At 35.4% G+C, this 24,315-nt stretch overlaps 1 protein-coding gene across 4 annotated transcripts in view; it reads left to right on the plus strand.

The window, feature by feature from the left end:
* Positions 1 to 24,315, plus strand: part of dpr18 (defective proboscis extension response 18) — a 567,617-nt gene that overhangs the window by 167,936 nt on the left and 375,366 nt on the right. For all 4 annotated transcript variants that reach the window (XM_073977849.1, XM_073977846.1, XM_073977847.1 and 1 more), the window contains one exon: positions 9,014 to 10,231. In XM_073977849.1, coding sequence (XP_073833950.1) covers positions 10,138 to 10,231 — 94 coding nt within the window. In that variant the 5' untranslated portion in view covers positions 9,014 to 10,137. The remainder of the gene's footprint in view (positions 1 to 9,013; positions 10,232 to 24,315) is intronic.

Raw genomic sequence — 24,315 nt, forward strand, 5'->3', positions numbered from 1 at the left:
TCTTGCTAACATAACTACCATTCTTAAAGAATTTGATATTGAAGACAAGTTGGGGAATTCTGTATTTCTAACCGACAATGGCTTAAACGTGTATCTTGCGCTTGTCACAATTCGCACATAGTTATGGACAGGGTTTCGGAGTCTACGAGTCGGAGTCGAGCAATTTTGCTGGAGTCGGAGTCTGAGTCGAAAAAAATAACTCGACTCCGGCCAATTTTTTCTACAACTAGAAATATAACATTAAATTCTGGACACCACCAAAAATCATTATTTATTTTAAAAGAAAACATTTAAGCAAACGGTATACTATACAAATTTAGAGGACGATTCACAGGATATTTGCTGTCCTTTGAAGTCTATTCTTTTCATCTCTATTTTGATTAAAAAATTCATGTCCAGAATATTTTTTGTCCAATTGATCCATTAATTTTTTGCAAGCAAAAGTAAAGTTCTATGACAATCGAATTATAATTGGACATTTAACGTATTTTATATAAGCCCTACAAGTCTTCTGTCAGAAAACCTAGTGGTCTTCTAAAAAAAATCTACTGATCTTATTATCTTGTCTTTTGTGAGATGTCATCCTTGTCTTCTACTAAAGGGCCTGTTGGACTCCTATGAAGGACATTGTGTTCGCTATGGGAAATTCTACTGATTACACTGGACATAAAATGGAATTTAAGGTCTGGAGGTAAAAAATTCACGTTGGGAATGAAAGCCCCTATTAAATATATTAAGAGCTCCAAAGGACCCATAGCAGAAATTTCAGAGTTATGACGTAATGATTTTTATTGACCCCCAATAATGCTTGAGTAAGTAGCTTTATATCTTTGTTTGGTGATATTGATTCATCATTTTGAGATAAAATGTTTTCAGATAAATAGCATGAAGAATCCTTTTGTAGATTATTTTGTCCTTTTAGGTTAGTTCCCTCCATGTCCTTTTTGTTCTTGAACTGAAAATGAAAACCAATAAATTAAAAATGTTTACAGAAATGTTCCTCTAGTAATTCATCGATTGATTTTATTTTTCAAATCTTTTTGGCCGTTTTATTACCAAACACGTATTTTTTGTAAAGTCAGAAATATAAATTTTGTTTTTTTCTGTCCGCCATTTCCGTAAAATCTAATATTTTTTACAAAATCGATCGATGAAGGAATAGATTTTGATGTCTTTGATAAGCTCACAAAAATATATTACAAACGGATTATTAGTTTTCGAGCTAGAGTTGGCACCGCAAAACGCTTTAATGAAACGGTGTTTCGTAGACGGTCATTTGTCACAAAACTTCTTGCAGAAAAACAACTTATTTGAAAAACACACTCAAATTTGGTAGTGTTTCTTAAGGTAGAGTTACATTAGGCAAATATTTGCTCCAGCGACCGGCAGTGTGCGCCTCCTGAGAGCAAGTGAGCATAAATTCCATGTATTATTAAAACTCACTTGATCTCAGTAAGTGCACAATGCCGGTCGCTGGAGCAAATATTTGCCTAATGTGACCTTACCTTTACTCATTCATTTTCTTATCGACATACATAAACAGGCCCTTAATATTTTTCAACAAAAAATTCAGAAAGCAGATTAAGTTAGTGAGTCTTTCAGATGAAGGAAAAAATATGCCACAAAATTTTCGTGGTTTTCTACTGCCTGTAGTCCTTATGATTTGTATTGCCCCTTCATTTTCACATATTTTTTGACGGATAAAAGTTCTTTCTAACTTGTATTTTTCCTATTTTCCAATGTAAGATTCAGCAGAAACAATATAGACATGAATTTTATTTATTTGCTGTAGTTGAGTATTATATTCGAACGGAGCCCTTTCTAAATAATATATCAACAGATTAGCCTATATGGGTCCAAATATACGAAAAAGTTAAAAATTTGTGCACATTTCTTAATTTTAGCGGTATAGAATTTTACCCTCGTAGTCGACCCGGAGTCGGAGTCGAGAACAAAATACCTCGACTCCAAAACCCTGGTTATGGATGATGTTATTGTAAAACACCCTCATCACGAATTTGGAAAACTGATTGACTGCCCAAAAAAGCTTGTAAAATATTTTAAACACTCGGAGATAAACAACGAATTGTCGAAAACATTAAAACAAGATATAAGAACACGTTAGAATTCAACAAATATTATGCTTGAGAGCATATACCAAGTCCAGAATGAGATTAAGAGTAGTTTGCTAGAAAAGAGTGAGTTGAATCGTATATCTGACTTAAAGTTTCATTGTTTCATTTGGCTTTTCTCAAAATTTTCAAAGAGTGTTCCGAAAAATTATGCTCGGAAAAATACCCTACTATGCATATTTTTAACCTTTAGTCGGAAAAGCTATTGAAAGTTTGACTCTCAATTCATGAAAGATTTGAAAGCTAAAACTAAAGAGTCATTGCTTAAACGCTTTGGGCCAACAATGGCACATCTTATAGGGACCTTTTTATTTCCGCCGTTTAAGGAGATGAATTTCTTATTAGAAGATAAAAGAAATGACGTAATAGCTTATGTAAAGGCAATGTTACTTGACATACAAGGTGAGAACATAGAGTGTTCAAATGATGAGGAGGAAATTACAATGCCACATTTACACGAATTTTCAGAGTTTTTGGATCTAAATTTGGCAAAAAGGCGAAAAACTGAAAAGTCTCCAATTGATACAGAAATTGATACATATTTAGCGAGTGTCGTATCTAGCCAGACTGATGTTTTAAACTTTTGGAAACTGTCGAACCTAAAATATTTAAAACAATTAGCCAGGAACATTTTGGCTATACCCATCAGCTCAGAAACGAGCGAGAGATTTTTTCCACATCTGGAAATATTCTCAACTAAAGACGAACTAGACTTTTGAGCTCTAACTTGGACAAAATAACGTTTTTAAATAAGAATATGTAAATGTTTGTTTATAAGTAATGTTGCAATATGTATATTTTAGAACATATGAATTTTTTGAACAAATAAATGTACAACTATATCCATATATCTTTTCTTTAATTTCGTGCGTGAGTGTGCGTGTTCGTGCCTTCTCGAAAAACGCCGTGTTTGTGCGTGAATGTGCATAAAAATTATGGTCCGTGTTCGTGCATGTTCGTGCCTAATTTTTTAGGCACGCGCCCATCTCTAGTATGAATAGCGTTTTTATAAGATTTTTTCTAATAATCAAAATTGAAACAGCCATAACTTTTGCGCGCAATATACAAAATAAGTATCTCGAACAGATTTGAGAATGGGAATTTTTTCTCAATCAATGTACCAAAACTTGTTCGTGTAGCGTCTAAAAAAATTTTATTTTTTTTCAAATGGAATATTAAAAAATTCTGACTTTTCCTCATATACACTTTCATACGATCAAAATATGCCTCATCGAAATAATTTTTTTAACCCCAAGAACGTTTGAACGAAATCGATTTCAAACAATTTGGAGTCGATTTAGCCATGTCCATCCGTCTGTCTTGGTGGCTGGAGGGCACGGTAACTCTCGAACGCATGAGCTGGTTATATCCAAATTTTGGATATCGTAATATTTTGTCCAAACTTTAAGTTCCCAGACGAAAGCAGCAACCTATTCCATACTTTCCTCATCGTAAAAATTCTACCAGACATAGTTGAGGTTCCAATATGGACTATATCGGTACATTGCTTCGGGTAACTTCCACACAAAATTGAAGTTCAAGGCCTGCTCACGAATTGTTATTTTGCAACAGCTTGTATTTCCTGCCCCCATTACGAAGGTACAAGTTTTTTTCAGGGGCAAGTCCATATTTCCTGAGAAAAAGGCCCGAAAGTTGTGAAAGGCCCTACGGCACCAAGTGTAGTGGCTGAAGCGCGCGAAAACTCTAGAACGGATCAGACGATTTGTTCCAAATTTTGGCCTTTGTAATACCTTGTCTGAACTTTAAGTTCGAAGAATGGACAAATCAGTCGGCTCCTTCCGGTACCTACACCTCAAAAGCGCAAAAAACTTTACTAACAAGTAAAAAAGTGTCAGTCGGCTTTGCCGACAGATATATACTCTCAGCCAATGTGAAGTGAAACTTTAACCTACGGACAGATCGAACGGACAGATCGATTGTGGCCCTTTTTGGACATTTGAACTTGCCGACAAAAATGTGGATTAGGAATTAACTGCAGTAAAACACAAATGTTGAACTTTTGTGGGGGAGGTACCCTTAGGGAGGGCCATTTTAGAAATTAAACTAAATTTTGACAAAATATTAGGAGATCCAAAGTTTGGACCAAATTGGTTGCCCCATTCAAATTATATCGTCCTAGCATTTTAGTGAAATTTTTTTAATATTGGGGAGAAGTACCGGAAGTTGTGGACCGCAGGGTTTAAAATGCTAACGCCATATTAGCAAAAGCACCGAATATTTGCAGCTTTGCCTGCTAAAATTTCTTCGAAATATGTTTAGCAACAATGAACAACGGCAACATGTAGCAACAAATTTCACAAGAATATTGCTAGCGATGCTGATACTATTTCATATTGTCGCTTTAATAAATCGCATAGGGCACGCATACTCATATTTTGCAGCACACATAATCAACACATATCAGAAAAGAGAATAAGCAACAAAGTTTCAACGGCTTAGCCATGTTTTCAGCAAACAATTGTTTTTGAGATCAGGGCTACAAGTGTAATGCATTAAAAATCACGATATAATTAATTCCATTTTTTCGTTCAAAGGACATGTGAATTTTTGGCGAAGCTGTTCAATATATATTTTTTATTTTTAAACAATAATAATTAGTATTCTGTAGGTTCTACCATATGATGGAGGCATTTTGACATTAAATGACACCTTTTTTATTACTGCGTTGGCAACTCTAATCAAAAAACCACCCTCGGATGCTAATTCGTTCTTACGAATGGTCAGCCGACTGCTAAATATGTAGCGTGCCTAACGAAAAAAAGATTAGGCGTAAAAAACGAAATAAGCAAAAATGTACAAAAATAAATATGCATTCGGTTGCTTATTTAGCCGTGTGTGTCAATATTGTGTAGCAGTTGAAGTGTACAGCTAATGCTAATGTTTCTAGATGCTGGCTTTTAAACCCTGGTGGACCGGTATTGTCCCATGAAACTAAGTTTGGATATAATATGACGAAGACCAAATGTTGGACCAAATCGGTTGAACAGTTCGAGAGTTATCGTGCTCTCCGACCGCCACATATGGTGACACAGCGATTGTTTTACATCTTTCGGGCTATTTTCCCAAGAAATATGGTCTTGAAAAAACTTTTACCGTCGCAATGGAGGTAGCGAATGCAAAACGCTTCAACAAAAATCAAAGTGATTCGAGAGCAGGTCTTAATGTGAACTTATCCGAAATTTTTTGTGAGAGGTACCAGAAGAAGTTGACAAATATAGTCCTTATTCGAACCTGATCTATATCTGGTAGATATATTGGATGTGCAAAGTATGGATTCATCGGTCACTCCCTTGAAGAGTTATCGTGCGCGCAATTTTTCCGAACATGTTTGAACTTTTGTGATTGAGGTACCTGAAGGAGTGGACCGATATGGCTTATCTTCGAATTTAAACTATGTTTGGACAAAATATTACGAAGGCCAAATTTTGGACCGAATCGGTAGATCCATTCGAGAGTTATCGTGCGCTCCAGCCAGACAGACAGACGGACGGACATGGCTAAATCAACTCCAAATTGTCTGAAACACATTTCGTCCAAACATACTTGGGGTCTAACACAATTATTTCGATGAGGCACATTTTACCCGTATGAAAGTGTATATACCCTTGTACAAATGCTGAGGGTATAAAAAGGTACGCACAATCATCTTGAACGGAGCAACCAATGTGGTTCAAACCTTGGATCTCCTAATATTTTGTCAAAATTTAGTTTAACTTCAAACATGATCCATATCGGCCTTCTCCTTAGGGTATCTCCCCCACAAAAGTTCAACATTTTTGTTTAAGTGCAGTTTAGGGTCTGTTCGAAGATCCTTTGGAAATTTATACCGATGTTACTCCCTGTGGTCTTATTTATTATTTATTGTTTTTACGCCAAATCGTGGGTGCATGTAGTGGCCCAAAAGTGCTAAGTTATACGGTGACCAACTGAAATGATTGGTGGGGCGATATCTATCGAAAAGAAATCATACCCAAACTTTTAAGCTTTAATCCAAATTTATATATTTTTGTCGTCAAGTTCATTCGTCAAAAATGGCGACAAAATCTGAAAATCCCATAATACATAACTATTGGGGAAAAGGATTTTGGTGGCATAGCGCAGTGGATGCGCCAAACGACAAAAATCAATAAACTCATGACATCATTTGTTTTTCCATTTATCGCTTCTTTAGGAGAAAAAGCTTTACAAACATGAACAATTTTGGAGAAAAGCTGTATTTAAAAATGAGAAAAATAGTTATATTAAAAGCGAGTTTCTGAAACCAAGGACTATAATTCTCGCCTTAACTTAAGTTGATTCACTTATTAGATTGGGTAAGCTTCGTTTTTATTCTTATAACAATTCCTCTAAATTGCAAGTGTTGCCAAATATTTTGGTTATAATATTGGGCAAAATGAAAATATTTAAAATAGATGTATGGATTCGGGTACCTCCCACACAAAATGTTATGCACGATATCTTTTGGGGCAACTAATTTAGTCCAAACTTTGGATATCCTAATATTTTGCTCAAATTTTACTTCTAAAATGGTCCATATCGGTCCTCTCCATAGGGTAATTCCTCACAAAAATACAACATTTGTGTCTAAGTTTAGTTTAGGGTCTGTTCGAAGATCCTTTGGAAATGTATACCGATGATGTTCGCTATGGTCCTGTTTAAAGCGATATTATCTTTTCCGTGAACAAGTCGATGCTTCCTGGCATACTGGTCCAGAAGTTATACGATGACCCATTGATATGACTAGCGGGCGCGATATATATAGAAAAGATATGACTCCCAAAATAAGATCCACTTCCATAATGGACCAAGTCGGTCCATTCCTGTAAGTACCTCCTCCGCAACACTTTTGAACTAATCCACATTTTTTCGGCAATTCTGAAAAGACCTTAAATACATTCGATCTGTCCGTAGATGAAAGTTTAAGTTCACATAGGCTGAGAGTATATCCCCTGTCGACAAAGCCGACTTATACTTTTTTACTTGTTCTCGTGGAGTTTTACTACGCTATAAGAAGCTAGTACCGGATTATAGCGAATTCGGTTGAACAATGTGTCCGTAACAATAAAGTACCACAATTCGTTATATGGGACCCACGCGAAAACGTGGACCTAGTGGACTAATATTTTTGTTAGAGTGTTTTTAGGCCACGAGGACCCATTGATAACAATTTCAGTTCGATATATTATCTAGAAGTACTTTTGTCACACCTTCCCAAGTAAGTGCCACCACTGTGCATAGCCGGTTTTTGTTTCAATGTTGTTAATAGAAGAAAGTTTCAATTCACCAGGATTTGGGAATATCTCTGTCAGCAAGGCCGACTAATACTTGTTTGATTGTTTTCGAGGGCAAAACCATGCTTCCTGACATCATGGTCCAAACGATGTAAAAACCTTAGAAAGGAATGGCTCCCAAAATTAGATCCATTTCCAAGACGAACTATGTTGTTCCATTCCTTCAGATACCTCCTCCGCAAAAGCTCACACACAACTTTATTAGCAATACATTCGCATTTGTTCGGAGCGTGCAAAATCGTTACGATAAATTCTCCAAAAGTTCCAAAAGGGCCATTTATTTTAGTCGGCATGTTCTTCTTCATACACACATATTAAATAGGGAAATTCATTTTGGTCGTAAAGCCGCTACTTGTTCTGTCCATAGATGAAAGTCTGAATATTCACACATGCTGAGGCTACTTCTCAGTCGGTAAAGTCAACTGATACTTACCTGTTTAATTGAAATATTAACAGTAAACTAAATTTTTCGGAGACTAACAGCCTGCTTCTGTAAAATTATATACATACAATTTCATTCAAATTACTTCAAATTGTGTGATCGATTGAAGATAATCTAAATTCTCTAAAATTTGAAATTAAATTAAGGCACTTAGGTACATATTTTCACTTATTTAAAAACAGTTTTTTGGACAAATTGGTGTCTATCTATAGCTAGCTTTGAACCTAGTTTCATTTGTTGGCATTATTATGTGGAAATGTCATATGTTGGATAGGTGGGGGTATCACATGCGTTACAAGAGCCCCACAAACCTCAGAGCATTACATAATATAAAACCTGATGACGAAAATCTTTAAATTCACAAATAGCATTAAGTCAATAAATCTCCGACATAACCCTTCAAGTTATGAGCAATAAAAATGTATTTGCAGAATTATTAAAAAAATGTTCAGTGTCATGCATTGTTTGTAAAACTCTTTGGACAACAAACATAATTTACTTTAAAACATTGATAACAAAATAAATAATTTATATTACAATTATGATCCTATCAAAACAATAAATTTTCTCAATTATGCTGATATAAAATGTAGAGAAAACCTCGAATCTAAAAAGGGACAAAAATTGCTTTATTATAAACATCTTTTTGCTGTAAATTAACCTTTGGAAGCCTCAACATGAATTCAATACATTGGCCTGAATAAATGTTTACTTATTTCGAGGCATACTTCAATGGTCGAACAAAGCACAACATCCGACACAACCATTTTGCACTGACCAGGGAGTACGGATAAAAAAAGAAAAGTAGAAAATGAAATTACTAACAACTGTAAAGTAAATGAAGGCAAAATTACCACCACCACCACAGCTACATACAAACCAAGTTTCTTTCATTCATACACAGAAAGTTTTTTGTTTTGTTATCTCTTGTTTAGATAGATTGCTGTTGTTTGAATTCTCATTTTAACGCAATTTTTATTTTCATTCAATTCACAGAAGAAGAAGAAAAACTACCATAGAAGGTCTGAAGAAATAGTCTAACAAAACAAAAACATCTGAACTCTTTTTTCTGTTATATTGAAGATATTTACTCATTTCTTTTTGCCTTTGTTTGATTCTCATTTCAGAGGGATAAAACCAAAGGCTGATATCCATGGAATTTCAAAGCCTAGCCATGCTTTAGCAGATTCATACAATTATTTTCAATTCAAGCGCACACACACGTACACATATAACGAAGTGGTTGGAAGAAATAACGAGTTCATGGCTAAAACCGCACCACACATACAGTGGAAGTGGAAAAGAAAAGTTTGCCTTTCTCTGTTGATCAACTTAAGATTCACATAAAATTTCATTTAAGGCAAGCACAACAATACAAAGAATACAAACCACAGCAACAATAACAACAACAAGAATAGTAGCAACATCAACATTAGCAAAAACACTCCTAGTGCTTGTTGTGTTAACAAAAGCCACAGGAAGATTCATCAGCTCCATTTATTCAAAATGCTTACAAATGCATTGCATAACCTATGAAATCAGTTGATACATAAGGGAGCCTGGGGAACGATACTGACCACAACTTTGACAAGCAACAGCATTGAGGCCTCCCCTTCACAAATTTACGGTGATATTAGCGTAGTGGGAGTAGAGGAAAACTTGTTGTGTCACGCACAACATAAACAGCAACAGAGCTAAGCGAGACAGTCTGTCGGTCGGGCGGTCATCATGGTTAACCATTCCGATAATGAGTTTTCGTTTTGCTGTTGACCGCAGTAATGTAAACCCCGTCAACAAAAACAGCCGGATCGGTCACTCGGTCGGTCGGCCGGCCGGCCAGTAAACAGGAAACGGAAGTCACGTCAATATACCACCACCACTAAAACTGTGCCACAATAGGCGCAACAGCAATCAACACAAAAGCCTCCCAATTGTTCTCCGCCATCAAGCCATCCCTCGCAATTTTGCCAATTGCGTAGCTTAACCAGTCCAAAATCACCCATATAGCTAAACAACCGGTACAAATAAACATTGCAAAATTCAAATTAGCCTGTTGTGGCGCCACAATATCGCCAAACATACATACATTACCACGAATAAAAAGCATATATATCCCATCACTGAAGCAAAAAAACGAAAAGATAACAAAAACACATTGACAAAGTTCCTGGCCGAAGTGACAGGATAAAATGAAGCATTTTGAGGACTATCAAATCGAGTTTATTTACAATATTATCAAAATATTTAAAGGATGAAGAGTGGCACGTCATATTGGACCATACCATTTGTTATTCACAATTTATTAACCTTTGCTGTGGTCATCGGTTTGCAAAATTATCTGCTATGTAAGTACCAACAATCGATTTCTTCTTTATGAACATTAATTATGATTTTCTGAATGTTGGTTTGATTTTTTTCGACTACACAGTATGCGACCAATGAATTTTGATTACTTTTTTGTATTTGGTTAAAAAATAGACGCACACAACAAAGCGAAGATAAGTGCTTGTCTAACTCTGGGAGTTATATCCGCACTGGAAATAGAATATAACACCCAACATTTCTGGGACTTATGCCAGATGCCATGCCGGGAATTTATATCCTTGGTGAACATAAATTACAACAAAAAATAGTTTTGGTTATAATTATCCAAAAAAAAAATGTAAAAATGCAACAACATATTTTTTGTAGTGTTCTGAAAGATAATTTCGGCAAATGATGGGTTAAACAGTTGATTTACGAGTATTTTTTTAATAACACTACGCAACACTGAAAATGCGAACAACTTCTAGTATGCATTTTTTGAAAGTACATATTTAGACTACAAAAATCCTAGTAGGGTTTTGTCCTGTCAGATCCAGTTCGGATGTTATGGCCTCATCTAATCCGGGCTAAATCTACACTTTTTTGCATTTATCAGGCCTTTATCTCAGAAACGAATAGGAATTTGGCTTTGCTGTCTTTGGCAATATTGTAGCCCTAAACTAGTAGAAGTTACCTTTTGAGAGAACCTCACAAGAAAAACTCCATCTAGGGCATCAAAATCTATAAAATATAGAAAATTTTACATAATTGCTAAAATTCTGGTCAGTATCGGCTAAACTATTGGGAGTTGAACCAAGTAACCTTTTGCAAAAATCTTCCAAATTAAGTTTTCAACAATTCTTTAGAACATTCTGAAACTCTAAAATGCTTACTTCATGTTGTTTCAGCGGTATTTTGCATCATATCTTTTACAACACGTATTTCAAACACAGTTCACACCAACAGTTTATTCTCGCATTTCGGATTTCACTACATTATTGACATTTTTATTAAATCGTCGTTGAAAAATGTTCTGAAAACAACGGCATAGAGGCATTTTACAACAATGACTTGTTCTAAAGAGTTGTGCATTAAATTCCAGGGAATATTTTTCCAAACGAAAATATTCAGAAAAAAATAACGTTTTTGGAGATACGGTGCGAAATGTATAAAATTGTGGAATTTTTGCATATATTTTGAAATTTGAGACAATAAATGTAGTTTTTCGAGTTCATTATTTCTCCAAATATTTTATTATTGTCCTTATCTACAAATTTGCTTCAAAGGTCAGAGATATAGCCCCGAATTTCTTTAAAAACTCTATTTTTAACCATGTTTAGATGGGACCATAAAATCCGAGCTGGATCTGACACAACAAAACCCAACTAGGGTTTCTTGTCGTTTGGGTCTGTACTTTTAAAAAATCCTCAGTTCGAATTGTTTGCACAAGATCACCTTAAAAATGTTGCACAGTGTAATAATAACTTCTATTGGGGAGGAAAATAAAACTTTTCATACAACTTATTACTAGACATCGGATTTTAGCATGTTTTTTATTTCTTATCCGATTGGACTCAAATTTTGGATCTAGGCGTTTTGAGGGTCAATTTTTCGATATTTGGGGTCATATCAAAAACATGCAAAAAATATGCAAAATATATGCAAAAAATATGCAAAATATATGCAAAAAATATGCTAAATATGCAAATGTTTTTTTGACGAAAACCGTCAATTAAATTTGGAAAATCATCAAAAAAGCGTTCTAAATTAAGTTTTTTGCCGTTTAACATAGTTTTTTGCAGATTATTATGTTATTGAGACTCTCCAGATATTCCGCCACAGCAATAAATCTGGACTAACAAGACTTAAATCAAATTTCACAAGGTGAGAAAATGTCAAATAACCCAGCATTCCTATTACAACATAAGTTGCTTCCTATACAAATGTAGGTAATGGAAAAATTTCAAAAACTCAATCAGAAATGTCAAAATCAACGTGTCCAAATATGGTGATAGTTTCTAATCGGCCAAAATTGTCTAGCAGAAAAACAAAGGAGCTAGAGTTAGTCATCGCAATTTTTGTTAAGAAAAAAGCCCAATTTTTTAGTTTTTGGAAAAAGGGTTCGTTTTTTAGCGCAAAATGGGAAAAAGTACTGGAGTACCATTTACGATTCCAGGTTCTGGAATATAACTATAATTAGAAGTATACGTTTTGAATATCCACATATTAGATTTGAATTATATTCAATATATTTTATAGTGTTTAGTCCTTTATTCAGTATATACAGACAGAAATTGGAAATTTTTGTTCTTTGTGGTCAAAAAACTTCTTTGGAAAAAATGCTCTAACTGCCGCTTTAATATTGATGACATGGTTTTAGTTTAATGCACTAAAAATACATAATGTTATAATATCGATCTATATTGTACGCATACAACTGCTTAATGCAGAATTGGGAAATGTTCACTCCTCGGCGAAAAGTAATGGATTATTGTTATACCCATCCACGATGAATAATAAGCAAAATGCAGAACACCCAATGATTAGTGCATAATAACATCACTTAGAAAAACCACACAATAGCGTGGTAGTGGTAAAATAAGACAAAACCCTTGAAATTATCTTTAACATGGCAAAATCACTCACATATTTCTGCTAGAAAAGCATTTGGAATGCTAATAAAATATAGTTCATTCATTCCTTCTACAGGAAAACAATTTTGATAACATAGTCGAAAAGTCATAACCCTTTTGTATACACAATTGTATAATTTATACCTGTCCGTGTACTCGATAATTTGTTCTAATTATTACCAATCGTCACCGTAAATGCCCGAAGACGTAACCCACAAAATCAAAACTTTACAGGAGAAGCAAAAAACGTTAAAAAAAAGAAAACTGTTTTATGGAATATAATTGTTATGAGGGCGAGTATTCGGGATATTATCAATCCCATACGAATGGGTGTAATAAATGAAACCAAAACAGAGGAAACGCTTGGTTTTTGGATCCGTCATTACAACAAAATCTGCAATATTATCCCATTTTCCAAATGTCATTTCTTGAACAGGATCGTTGTTTGAAATTTTGCCAGAGCATGTATTTTAACTTTATGTATCAGATCCAAAAAAACAGAATTTCGATTTGCGTGTGGGTTTTGTCTTCGGGCATTTTTGGTGACGCAATGCTTCGCATTTTGACAGTTGTTTAATGGAGAAGTTGGTGAAAAAATTGTTTCAGCGACATTTAGTATAAATTATCGAGTACAGGAACAAACCTTTTATGACACATTAGTCTTGTTGTATAGGATATAAATAAATATATTAAGAAAAATATTCGCAGCAATATTGTCATTAAAGTTGCCAAATGCACTATACACCTAAGAGGCAAAGATTTCAAGGAATATTAATTTACAAAACGATGAAATTCCACATTTGTCTCTTGTTTTGCTTACATCCTGATGTAAACTTTAAAAATGCCATATTTCTAGTTCTACTTTCCCAATCCGATTGGCTTTTTCTGGAACAAATACGGACAATGCCAATAAAAATGTCCGGATTGTCGAGTAGAAAATCTCTATTTTTTACACGTAGAGCACTTTCATTTAAGTGTTCGGTGTTAGCAATTACAATTTAAAAAAGTATTATTATATAATTTCCACTAGTGATTTAATTATATAAAATAATTTATTTTCTTAACAATTTGTTAATCCGAACAATTTGATAATTCGGACACCGCCGAATCCTGTGGTGTAGGGATTATCGCGAATGTACTGTATAAATGGGAGCAATATCCAAATCTGAATCGATTCTTACCAAAATAGGGATCGCCCTAGGGCCAAAAAATCTCCAATTTTTGTGCGAATTGGTCTATAAATGTAACCTGTGCTTTGTTTTCAAAAAGACATGCCCAGATGGATAAGTGTGAATCTATGCAGATCATCAAAAGGAACCTGGGTATATTTCGTTTCATTTTGCATGTTGCAAACTCATTCACTTAGACATAATACCCTTAGGGCCATTATTATATGTGTTCTTTTACTATCTGATGGATTTAAAAATGCAAAATAAACCCATTTGGAGGCATTAAAAATATAATTTTTACATTTAAAGTTAATGCCAAGAAGCTCCTCCTTGAAATTCAATCACTACTTTTAACTTTAAGTTAAGCGGAACGCTCTAAATATGTTCGGTTAATCCAAAATATAACAAAAGAAGACTTGTAATAATGGGGGTTAGGGTATTAAAATATACTTGTCAGTGCAATCATGAACAAAAATTCCGTGCAGAATTTGTTTCCTTTCCCCAATTTCACAATTTATTATTTCCATATTAATGCCCAAAAAAGGGAATATTTTTGTCGATTCGACTAGAATACGCCATAATAAAGCGAATCTAGTAGTTTTGATTTTAAAAGAGTTTCATTTTTTAAAATTATTTTCCGTGTCGAAAGTTTACCCTGCGTTTACACATGACAGGACAGTTGAGTACATGTATTGATTGTCAAAAACCCAAAACTTGCCTGTGTGACGTAGGCGTCCAGACAACTGCAAAAACATTTGTAAAATTATGAATGAAAATCGTAGATTTCTTTTTGTTTCCGTTCACATATTTTGTTTTTGTTCATGTTCATTTGTTTTCAACACATTTCAAATATTATCTCACTTTTTTTTTACAAAAATGCCAAAAAATTGTCTTCCTTTCTGTCTGTGAAAAAATGATGGACAGCTGAGAGACAAACGACAAATGTATGTATATGCTAGTAAATCAGAGTTGTATTTGAAGACAAACTGTCTGGTGTAAACGCCTAGTTAGAGGAAAATATTCATGATTACCCTGTATATGTTTTTTATATGTTATATGTTTTTAGTAAAATATGAAAAATTTTATGTAGTATTCAATATTTTCTTAGTCTTAATTTCTAGTTCATTTGTTATTCTGTCAGACAATTTTGGCCGAGCAGAAACTATCAACATATTTGGATACGTACATTTTGACATTTCGGATTGAGTTTTTGAACAAATTTGTATTAGAAAGCAACTTATGTTGTAATAAGAAGGCTGGGTTATAGGAAATTTTCTAAGTCTTTTAGTCCAGATTTATTGCTGTGGGGGAATAGTAACACTGCTCAACAAAATTGAAAAAGTTGAATGTTTCAGACAAAGTTGCAGTTGTTTTTAGATGAAATCGGCGAGTTATTTTCAAATCCGGTCCCGGGTTTTCTCCATCAGCTCTTGTTTTTGAGATATAGCTCAAAATCGGTTTTTACGAGTTTTACCCAGGCTTTCGTTATTTTCGGATACAAACAAATATTTTTTGTGGGTTTTTCGACATTTATATATTAAGGAGATGTTGTACGCTCGATACAAATCTTTTTTGAAATAATTATGGTGAGTATATATCAAAAAATATAGAAAAATACGATGGACCTTGTAAAAATTGCATATTTTGAGTACTTTAAGCTGTAATTACGTCATCAGGGGAAGTCATAGGATCTTCATATGATACTCCGGATATGCCTAGGGTGTCTGCTATATAATCCAGTATTCAAATGTATAATATAAAGTTCATAGCGCCCATTATTCCGCCATAACCTAAAAACCATCATAAAGACTGCCATTGAAAAGTAAATGGCTTATGTGGTCACTGGTAAATGATTTCCCTTTAGCAGTCTTCATGGCGATTTTTAGGTTATGGCCGAATCATGGGCGCTATGAACTTTATATTATATATTTGAATACTGGACTATATAGTAGACACCCTAAGCATATCCGCATTGCCATATGAAGATCCTATGACTTTCCCCGATGACGTAAATACAGCTTAAAGTACTCAAAATATGCAATTTTTACAAGGTCCGTCGTATATTTTCCATATTTTTTTATATATACTCACCACAACTATTTCAAAAATGATTTGTATCGAGCGTACAACATCTCCTTAATATATTAATGTCGAAAAACCCACAAAAAATATTTGTTTGTATCGGAAAATAACGAAAGTCTGGGTTAAACTTGTAAAAACCGATTTTGAGCTATATCTCAAAAACCAGAGCTGATGGAGAAAAACCGGGACCGGATTTGAAAATAACTCGCCGATTTCATCTAGAAACAACCGCAATTTCGGTTGAAACCAAAGTCGTGTTGACCAGTGTAATTAATAACATGATAATCTGCTAAGTAATCGACGTTTAACAACTATAAACTTAATTTAGAGCACTTTTTGATGAGTTTCCAAATTTAATTTGATGATTTTTGTCAAAAAAATTACTTGCATATTTTGCATATTTTTTGCATATTTTGCATATTTTTGCATATTTTGCATATTTTGCATATTTTTTGCATATCTTGTGCATATGCAAAATATGCAAATATGCAAAAAAATAAAAAATATGAGCCTGTCATTGCATTCAGTTTTCTTCAAAACGAATTTTGGTCCAATCAGAACTTTCGTATCTTTATTAATAAAAAATATGCAAATATGCAAAATCCGATGTCTACTTATTACCATGAGACGCCTTGGATCTTTGTAAGATTGGCGAATGTAAGGGAATAGCCCTCACCAATATGTACGACTCTGATATAGATAATTGTAGGGTATCCGAAAAGTGTTCCTTCTTGAATCACAGAACGATACATTTACAAATCTGTATAGTTGATGTAATACAGAGTACCCTTAGAAATCCCAGAAGAACGGACTGGGATAAATCCAAAACCCTGGCGTCTTCAAAATTATGCGGAACCAATACTCTCCTGACTTGTTATGACGAGTCCTGTTCAATCACCTATCCCTGGAAAAAATCCTAAAGTAAACAATCAGCCAATCAAATCAGCCGAAAGGCGTGTCTTAAGACACCACCTGTAGAGAAGTTTTACATGGCTGAAATACTCAGAAAATGTCGCCAACATTACTGCGGGGTATTTTGCCATCGTTGGAAATTTGATGTTCGCTGGCCGGGAATCGAACCCCCAACCTTCAGCGTGTAAGGCGGATGTGCATACAATTGTACCAGGGTGGCACCAATAAATAATTTTACCATGGACATTTGAGGAAGTTGAAATATAGCTCCACTCTATGACATAATATTACAAACGAAGATACTTTATATTTTTTTTTGTATTGATCATATTAAATGTATAGGATGTCTATTCTTTAAAAATCAGAATACGTAAAATGTCTATGTTATGACATTTCGAATAGGGTGCCAGCGTGGTGCACTGATATCAAAATTTCGACGGTGGCAAAATACCTTTCAGTAATGTTGGCGAGGAAACACCGTTCGGACTCAGCGATAAACAGTAGGACCCATATCATTAGACAGCGGAATCCTATGTAAATGCATATATGGTTAGGAATTTCGTAGAGGTGATGTTATTAGACAAAAACTCGTTTTATAACAAAATAAAACGAATTAATCTGGATCTAATTTTTTGCATATTTAGACATATTTGCATAAAATAAACGTATGCAAAACAATATGAAAGAAAAGTACCTCCCGATATCCGGTATTTTGAAGGTTGCGGCCTCAATGTCCCACTGAAATGGCTGACATTTTGTAATAAGTCTTCATTGAGGGTATAAAACTTTCCACCTGAAATTTGTCGGTATAGGTCGGCGTCTACATATAGCTCCCATTGAATGGTTCCTCTCGATTTTCGGCATTTTGAAGGTTGTGGCCTCAATAACCCACTCAAATGGCTGAAATGTTGTATTAAGTTTTCGTTTTGGGTATAAAACTTTCGACCTGAAATTTGTCCGTATTGGTTCACGTCTTCATACAGCTCCCATAGAACAGTACTTACCGATTTTCTGTATTTTGAAGCTTATGGTTTTAATAGCCGTCAGAAATGGCTGCAATTTGGTATTAAGTCTTCGTTAGGGCTACTAAACTTTCTCCCTGCCACTTATCGGTAAAGGTCTAGGCCTTCAGATAGCTCCGATATGGACCATATTCGAACTTAAACTAAGTTTGGACAGAATATTACGAGATCCAAAGTCTGGACCAAATCGGTTGCTCCGTTTAAGATATATAGCGCTTACCAATTTAACGCATATTTTTGAACATTTGTAAGGGAATCGATTTGACCGAGAAAAAAACTTGTGCCGTCGTAAAAGGAGCCCTAATAACAACCTTCTACAAAAAAATTAAAACTTTTCGAGAGGAGGTCTTAAACTGCACTTTTCCGAATTTTTGTGTGGGATGTACTCTGGTACCACATCGGTTACACCCTTCGAACGTTATCATGCGCATAATTTTTGAGAACAATTTGATCTATCGATGTTGTTCTATGTTTGGACAAAATATTACGAGAGCCAAATTTGGAACCGAATTGGTTGATCTGTCTGAGAATTATCGTGCGTTCCACCCAAAAAGACAGAGGGAAGCACATTGCTAAATCGAATCCAAATTGTCTCAAACGGATTTCGTCCGAACATATTTGTGATCTTAAACCATTATTTCGATGATGCACATTTTGACTGTGGCTGAAGGTATAAAAATATGCTAAGCTGTTATTTTTTGGGTAATATCATTTTTAATTGGGGAAGAAAAGAAAACATTCCATACAATTTAATAAAATACTTATTACCTCATCAACTTTAATTTTCCGGATTTCACTAAGTGTCTTACTTTTTCCATTTTCATCCTCTAAATTTACTCATTGATTTAATTACATTCTACTACGTATTTATACTCCAAAAGATAAGCTGAAGTTTAACTAAACGTTAGTCTTCGTAGAAAGCACAACACAATTGTCAAACTTAACAAGAAACAAAATATTTTTTTTTTGTTTTATATTGACCTTTTTTCTCTCCGAGAGATTGTTATCTTGTTTACTACAATGAAAATAAATATTGTCAAGGGTCGTGTATTGGCCAAAAGGAAAACATGTGCACAAGTTCAAATACTTACAAATATACAAATGTACATACATACATAGTTGCTTACTTTCCTTCCTTGTTTATCCACTAATTTACATTTTGGAAAAGGACAACTTTTGAACAAGTGAGCAAAGGCTATAGTCGGGACGGAGCCGACCATTTGATACCCTACACCACTACCCCTGTGCATAAGCTTTTCACTGGTAAACATTTCTTTTAGGGAATATAATCCGACTACCACCAAAAATAATATGCCTCTTTCTCTCTGGGACCCCCATAAGCAACCAAAATTACGTGACCACCCGATCAAAATTACGACCTGTAGCTTGATTGCAAAAAATGGAAGAATTGGATGCATTACCGACTATTGTGGTATCTCCCTTGTTTGACCACCTTCGCCAACCTGCTTTACACCAATGTAAAGGTAATATTTTCTTCTTCCATAGACAGGCTTTGCCGTTGGTATACCCCTACTAGAAGCCGATATATTCACAAAGAAAAAAACTTTGAATTTGTCTCCAAATGAGTTTTTCCCCATTCCGACCCCTAAATATTATCCGACTATCACCAAAATCAATAGGCTTCTTCCTCTGTGGGCCCCCATCTACCCCCAAAAATTTTGTCACTATCCGATCAAAATTCTAACTTGTAGCGTGATTACAAAAAATGGAAATATTGGGTATATTACTGAATTTTGCAATATCTCGGTTTGCTCACTTACGCCAACATACTTTGCATCAATATAAACGAGATCTTTTCTTCCGCCATTGAGGGGTATTCCTTTTGGAATACTCCAACCAGAAGCGGAGATATTCGCATAAAAAAACGTTGACATTTCTCCACATAAGCTTTTCGCTTATTCCGACTCCTGAATATTATCCGACCATCACCAAACTAAATAGGCTTCTTCTTCTGTGGGACCCGCATCCACTCCCAAAAAATTCGTGACGATCCGATGAAAATTGCGACCGATTACAAAAAAACCGTGATTACAAAAAAATTGGAAAATAGGACGCATTATCGACTATTGCCATATCTCTGCTATTTGACCACCTACGACAACCTGCTTTACATCCTTGTAAAGGTGATATTTTCTACTTTCCTTGCCAGGTTTTGCTTTAGATGTACCTCTTAAATAAATAGAGATATTGGCTTTGAAATAAAACGTTGACCTTTCTCCAAATAAGTGTTTGCCCATTCCGACCCCTGAATATTATCCGACCATCATCAAGATCAATAGGCTTCTTTCTCTTTGGGACCCCCATTAACCCCCAAAATTTCGTGACGATCCGATCAAAATTGCGACCTGTAGCGTGATTACAAGAAAATCAGAAAATGGGATGCATTATCGACTATTGCCATATCTCTGCTATTTGACCACCTACGACAACCTATTTTACATCGTTGTAAAGGTGATATTTTCTACTTTCCTTGCCAGGTTTTGCTTTTGATATACCTCTTAAAGAAACAGAGATATTGGTTTTAAAATAAAATGTTGACTTTTCTCCAAATAAGTGTTTGCCCATTCCGACCCCTAATTATTATCCGACCAACACCAAAATCAATAGGCTTCTTCATCTGTGAGACCCCCATTAACCCTCAAGTTTTCGTGACGATCCGATTAAAATTGCGACCTGTAGCGTGATTTCCAAAAAAATAGAAAAATGGGATGTATTACCGACTATTGCGATATCTCCGTTATTTGGTTACCTACGCCGACCTAGTTTGCATCATTGTAAAGACGGGATCTTCTACTTTCATAGTCAGACTTTGCTTTTGGAAAGTTTTCAACCAAAGCTGTGATATTCGTCAATATAGTTAAAATCGCAAAAATGAAAATTGGGGTTTTATTTGCTACTATTGTTATATCTTCGTTGTTTGATTACCTACGAGCACCTGCTTAACATCATTAGAAAGGTGATATTTTCTTCTTTCATTGTCAGGTTTTGCTTTTGGTATACTGCGTACAGAAGCTGAGATATTCGCTTTGGAAAAAAACGTTGTCATTTTATCCACCTAAGTTTTTTGCCCTTTCCGACCCCTAAATATTATCCGACCATCACCAAAATCAATAGGCTTCTTCCCCTCCGGGACCCCTATCAACATGCAAAATTTCGTGACGATCCGATCAAAATTGCGACCTGTAGCGTGATTACAAGGTTTAGATGGACAGACGGACAGACGGACAGACGGACGGACGGACGGACGGACGGACGGACACACATAGCCAGATCGACTCAGCTCGTCGAGACATTCATTTTGATATATATATGTATGGGTCTACGACCACTATTTCGATGCGTTACAAACTTTTTGGCCAAAACCAACTTATAATACCCTCCCCACATAGTGGTGTAGGGTATAATTATTCAAAAATTTGCCCTAGGCAATGATTTTTTTGGCTCTTGAAGGCATTTTCTTGTCAATTCTTGTACATGAAATTAAAATATTGGCCATGTTTTTTATGCATATTAAATTAGAGTTACGATTTAAGGCCAAGGATTAGTAATTGTGTTCCATAGTGAAAGTCTTAATGGAATATACATAAATAAGGTGACAAAAAATGTTGTGTTTCTGCGTAATCTGATTGAATTTAAAGATATTCAATTCATAAAGCCCTAAGCTATTAAGCTTAAAATATTTCTTTTCCTAAATCTTGGAACGCGTTTTGGATTAATCTTGGAATGCGTATTAGCATACCAATATATGTAGTAAAGTTCTATTATAAGGACATTTTTCACATAAATCGTAAGGATATAACCTTTTCTTGGGAAAAGATCAGTCATCAAACATTAAATCTTAAATATCAAAATTTACCCAATATAAACATTAAAATTTACTATATATCCTCACATATATACCATGAACAAACAAACCGTTATTTTTCATAAATAAATTATATGTACTTGTAATGACTACTTATCTTACTGGTTCATTGATTTATTATCTATAGTCTACCTGATGTGAGTTCGCACTCAGTGTGCTAGAAATCCAATTTACATACAATTGTACGTACATATCTGCATGTCCTGAATCGTACTTTAAAATAATATAGAGACCAAATCACAGTATAAGAGTAGTTGCATAAAAAGCAAACTAATTCAACAACAATTATTGTTAATAAATGTATAAAATAAAATAAATTTATTAAAATCGAAAATTTATTATTAACTTATTTTGAAATATTTCGAAAAATAGCTGAAATATGAGCTTTTAAAGGGAAGGACCGTAGTGAAATAAAGCAAGTAAGAAAGTATCAGTCAGCTGTGCTGACGGAGATATACCCTCAGCCACTGACCAAAAAACAAAAAAAAAAAAAAAAAAAAAAAAACAATAACAAAACCTAACACAATAATTATGCCGTATAGAGAGTATAAACATTAAATGGGTTTTCTCGAAATGGCCTTTTGGACGTCGGTGCTTATTTAGTGCATACAAATATTAACTGCAATGCATGTCTTTACACGCAATTTGGACCGAAGACGTCGATAAAACTCAAAATACCTGAAATCGGACAATACCGTTATATGCTGCTTAGGATGGTTTTAAAAAATCGATGCCCTAAAGAGTTTAGTTTTGTTAGATTTTAAGATTTCCAAAGTTTGAGCAGAATCGGAACCAGTCTAATGGGGCTACACCAAACCGTGGGCCGATATAGCCCAGAAAATATACGTTTGAACAAAATTATAGCTTCCAATCTTAATTTTCTGAATGCCATGTCATATGTCCAACATTAGCGAGCTTTTGGAAGGTCGAGTGTCTTTATGGCACATCATGAGTTGTGGCATATTGTCCTAGACCATATGGATACAGATATACCGAGATTAACGTGGGTATTTTCTGTTCTAACCTCACGGTGCTCTCAACACCGGATAAATATAATGCGTCCATAAGCGCCCAATACCAAAGCGTGAGTACCAAGACTTTCGCACGAATTTGGACGTTATCACACCTTGGTTTGGGGCGGAGCCTATCTAACACTCCTGCCTTTCTGTGGGTCAGACTCCCACGACTTGTGTTTAAACCACAGCCACCGCGGTGCTCCCAATAGGTTTGGTTCAGACCCCTACGAGGCTAGGTCTTACAGACCTAGGGGCTCCTGACATCCGCTGTACCAGAATATAGCCTCCGATTAGGCTTCGTAGTATAAAACCTACTACCAGTCGAACTCCAAATAGTTTGGGACTGGAGAAAAGCATCTGCCGACTTCGTAGCCATGACCACTAACAGTTGGTATCAAGAGTCCGGCCGTTAAAAGGGTACAGCGCTGGTTGAACAGATTCATAGCTCTACGATTTGCACGGTTAACGAGGACGCCCCTACCAGAGTTAGAGGACAGATCCACAGTCCTCCAAACTCTCTATCATCCTTCGTCTTTCATCATTACTGGGGGAGCTTATTAATATAGTTTCAGAGAGATTCAGGGGGCAGTGTAACCCTTCAGATGTTTGGTTAGCCGAAAGAACGAGCCTGACATCATCACTGCAGCAGCCGCCATATACTCGTACCTGCTGGTCGAATACCCGAAGTGAGGACAAATTTCTCATCAGAGGCGACGAGATTAGCAACTGAGCGTGATGAACATCATCGAGCCAAGCCTAGTGGCCCCAGCGTTGGTCCCGCTAATGAGGCTAGGCGAGGATGCCAGCAAAGTGGAATCATGGGGACAAATTTTGCTTTTGTCGTCCGTAATAAAGACTTGTAAGTCTTTAAACCATCCCAGCTTCAGGAAAATTTATCCACTTGCCAATCCTCAGCATGGTTTCGTAATCAGAACACAGCTAGTAGTAGTCGAGGACTCAAGTAGAACAAGCCGTGCTCGACTGATCAAAAGCCTGTCTAGTCTAGCCTGTTTGGAGATATCGGTCAGATTATCTTCCGTTAAGTTTGAAACCTTTTAATAATTTTGGAACAAGAAGTCGAAGCCCCATAGAGTGAAACTGGAATTTCCGAAGGTATAAAACGATATCTCCGGTACTAGTTAGCCTTTACCTTTCCTGATTTCCACCTCTCCTGTCGACATTAAGGTCGTTACGGACCTTCCTTAATGTCATTTCTAAACGGCTGAAGTTCGGAAGATTATTTAACCGATTTTTCTTTTTTGACGTGAGGAATATGGAAATAGCCGACAATAAATCTACGGCCGCTCTATAACACATGGACTGCGGATATGAGAACTGAACTCTCACCAGGCAACATCAAATTTTAAACGGTGGTAAAATGCCTCCTGTGTAATGTTGGCGACAT

The sequence above is a fragment of the Musca autumnalis genome, unplaced genomic scaffold (assembly GCF_047663935.1).
Source record: "Musca autumnalis isolate F117 unplaced genomic scaffold, ASM4766393v1 scaffold_3, whole genome shotgun sequence".
Classification (NCBI taxonomy): domain Eukaryota; kingdom Metazoa; phylum Arthropoda; class Insecta; order Diptera; family Muscidae; genus Musca; species Musca autumnalis.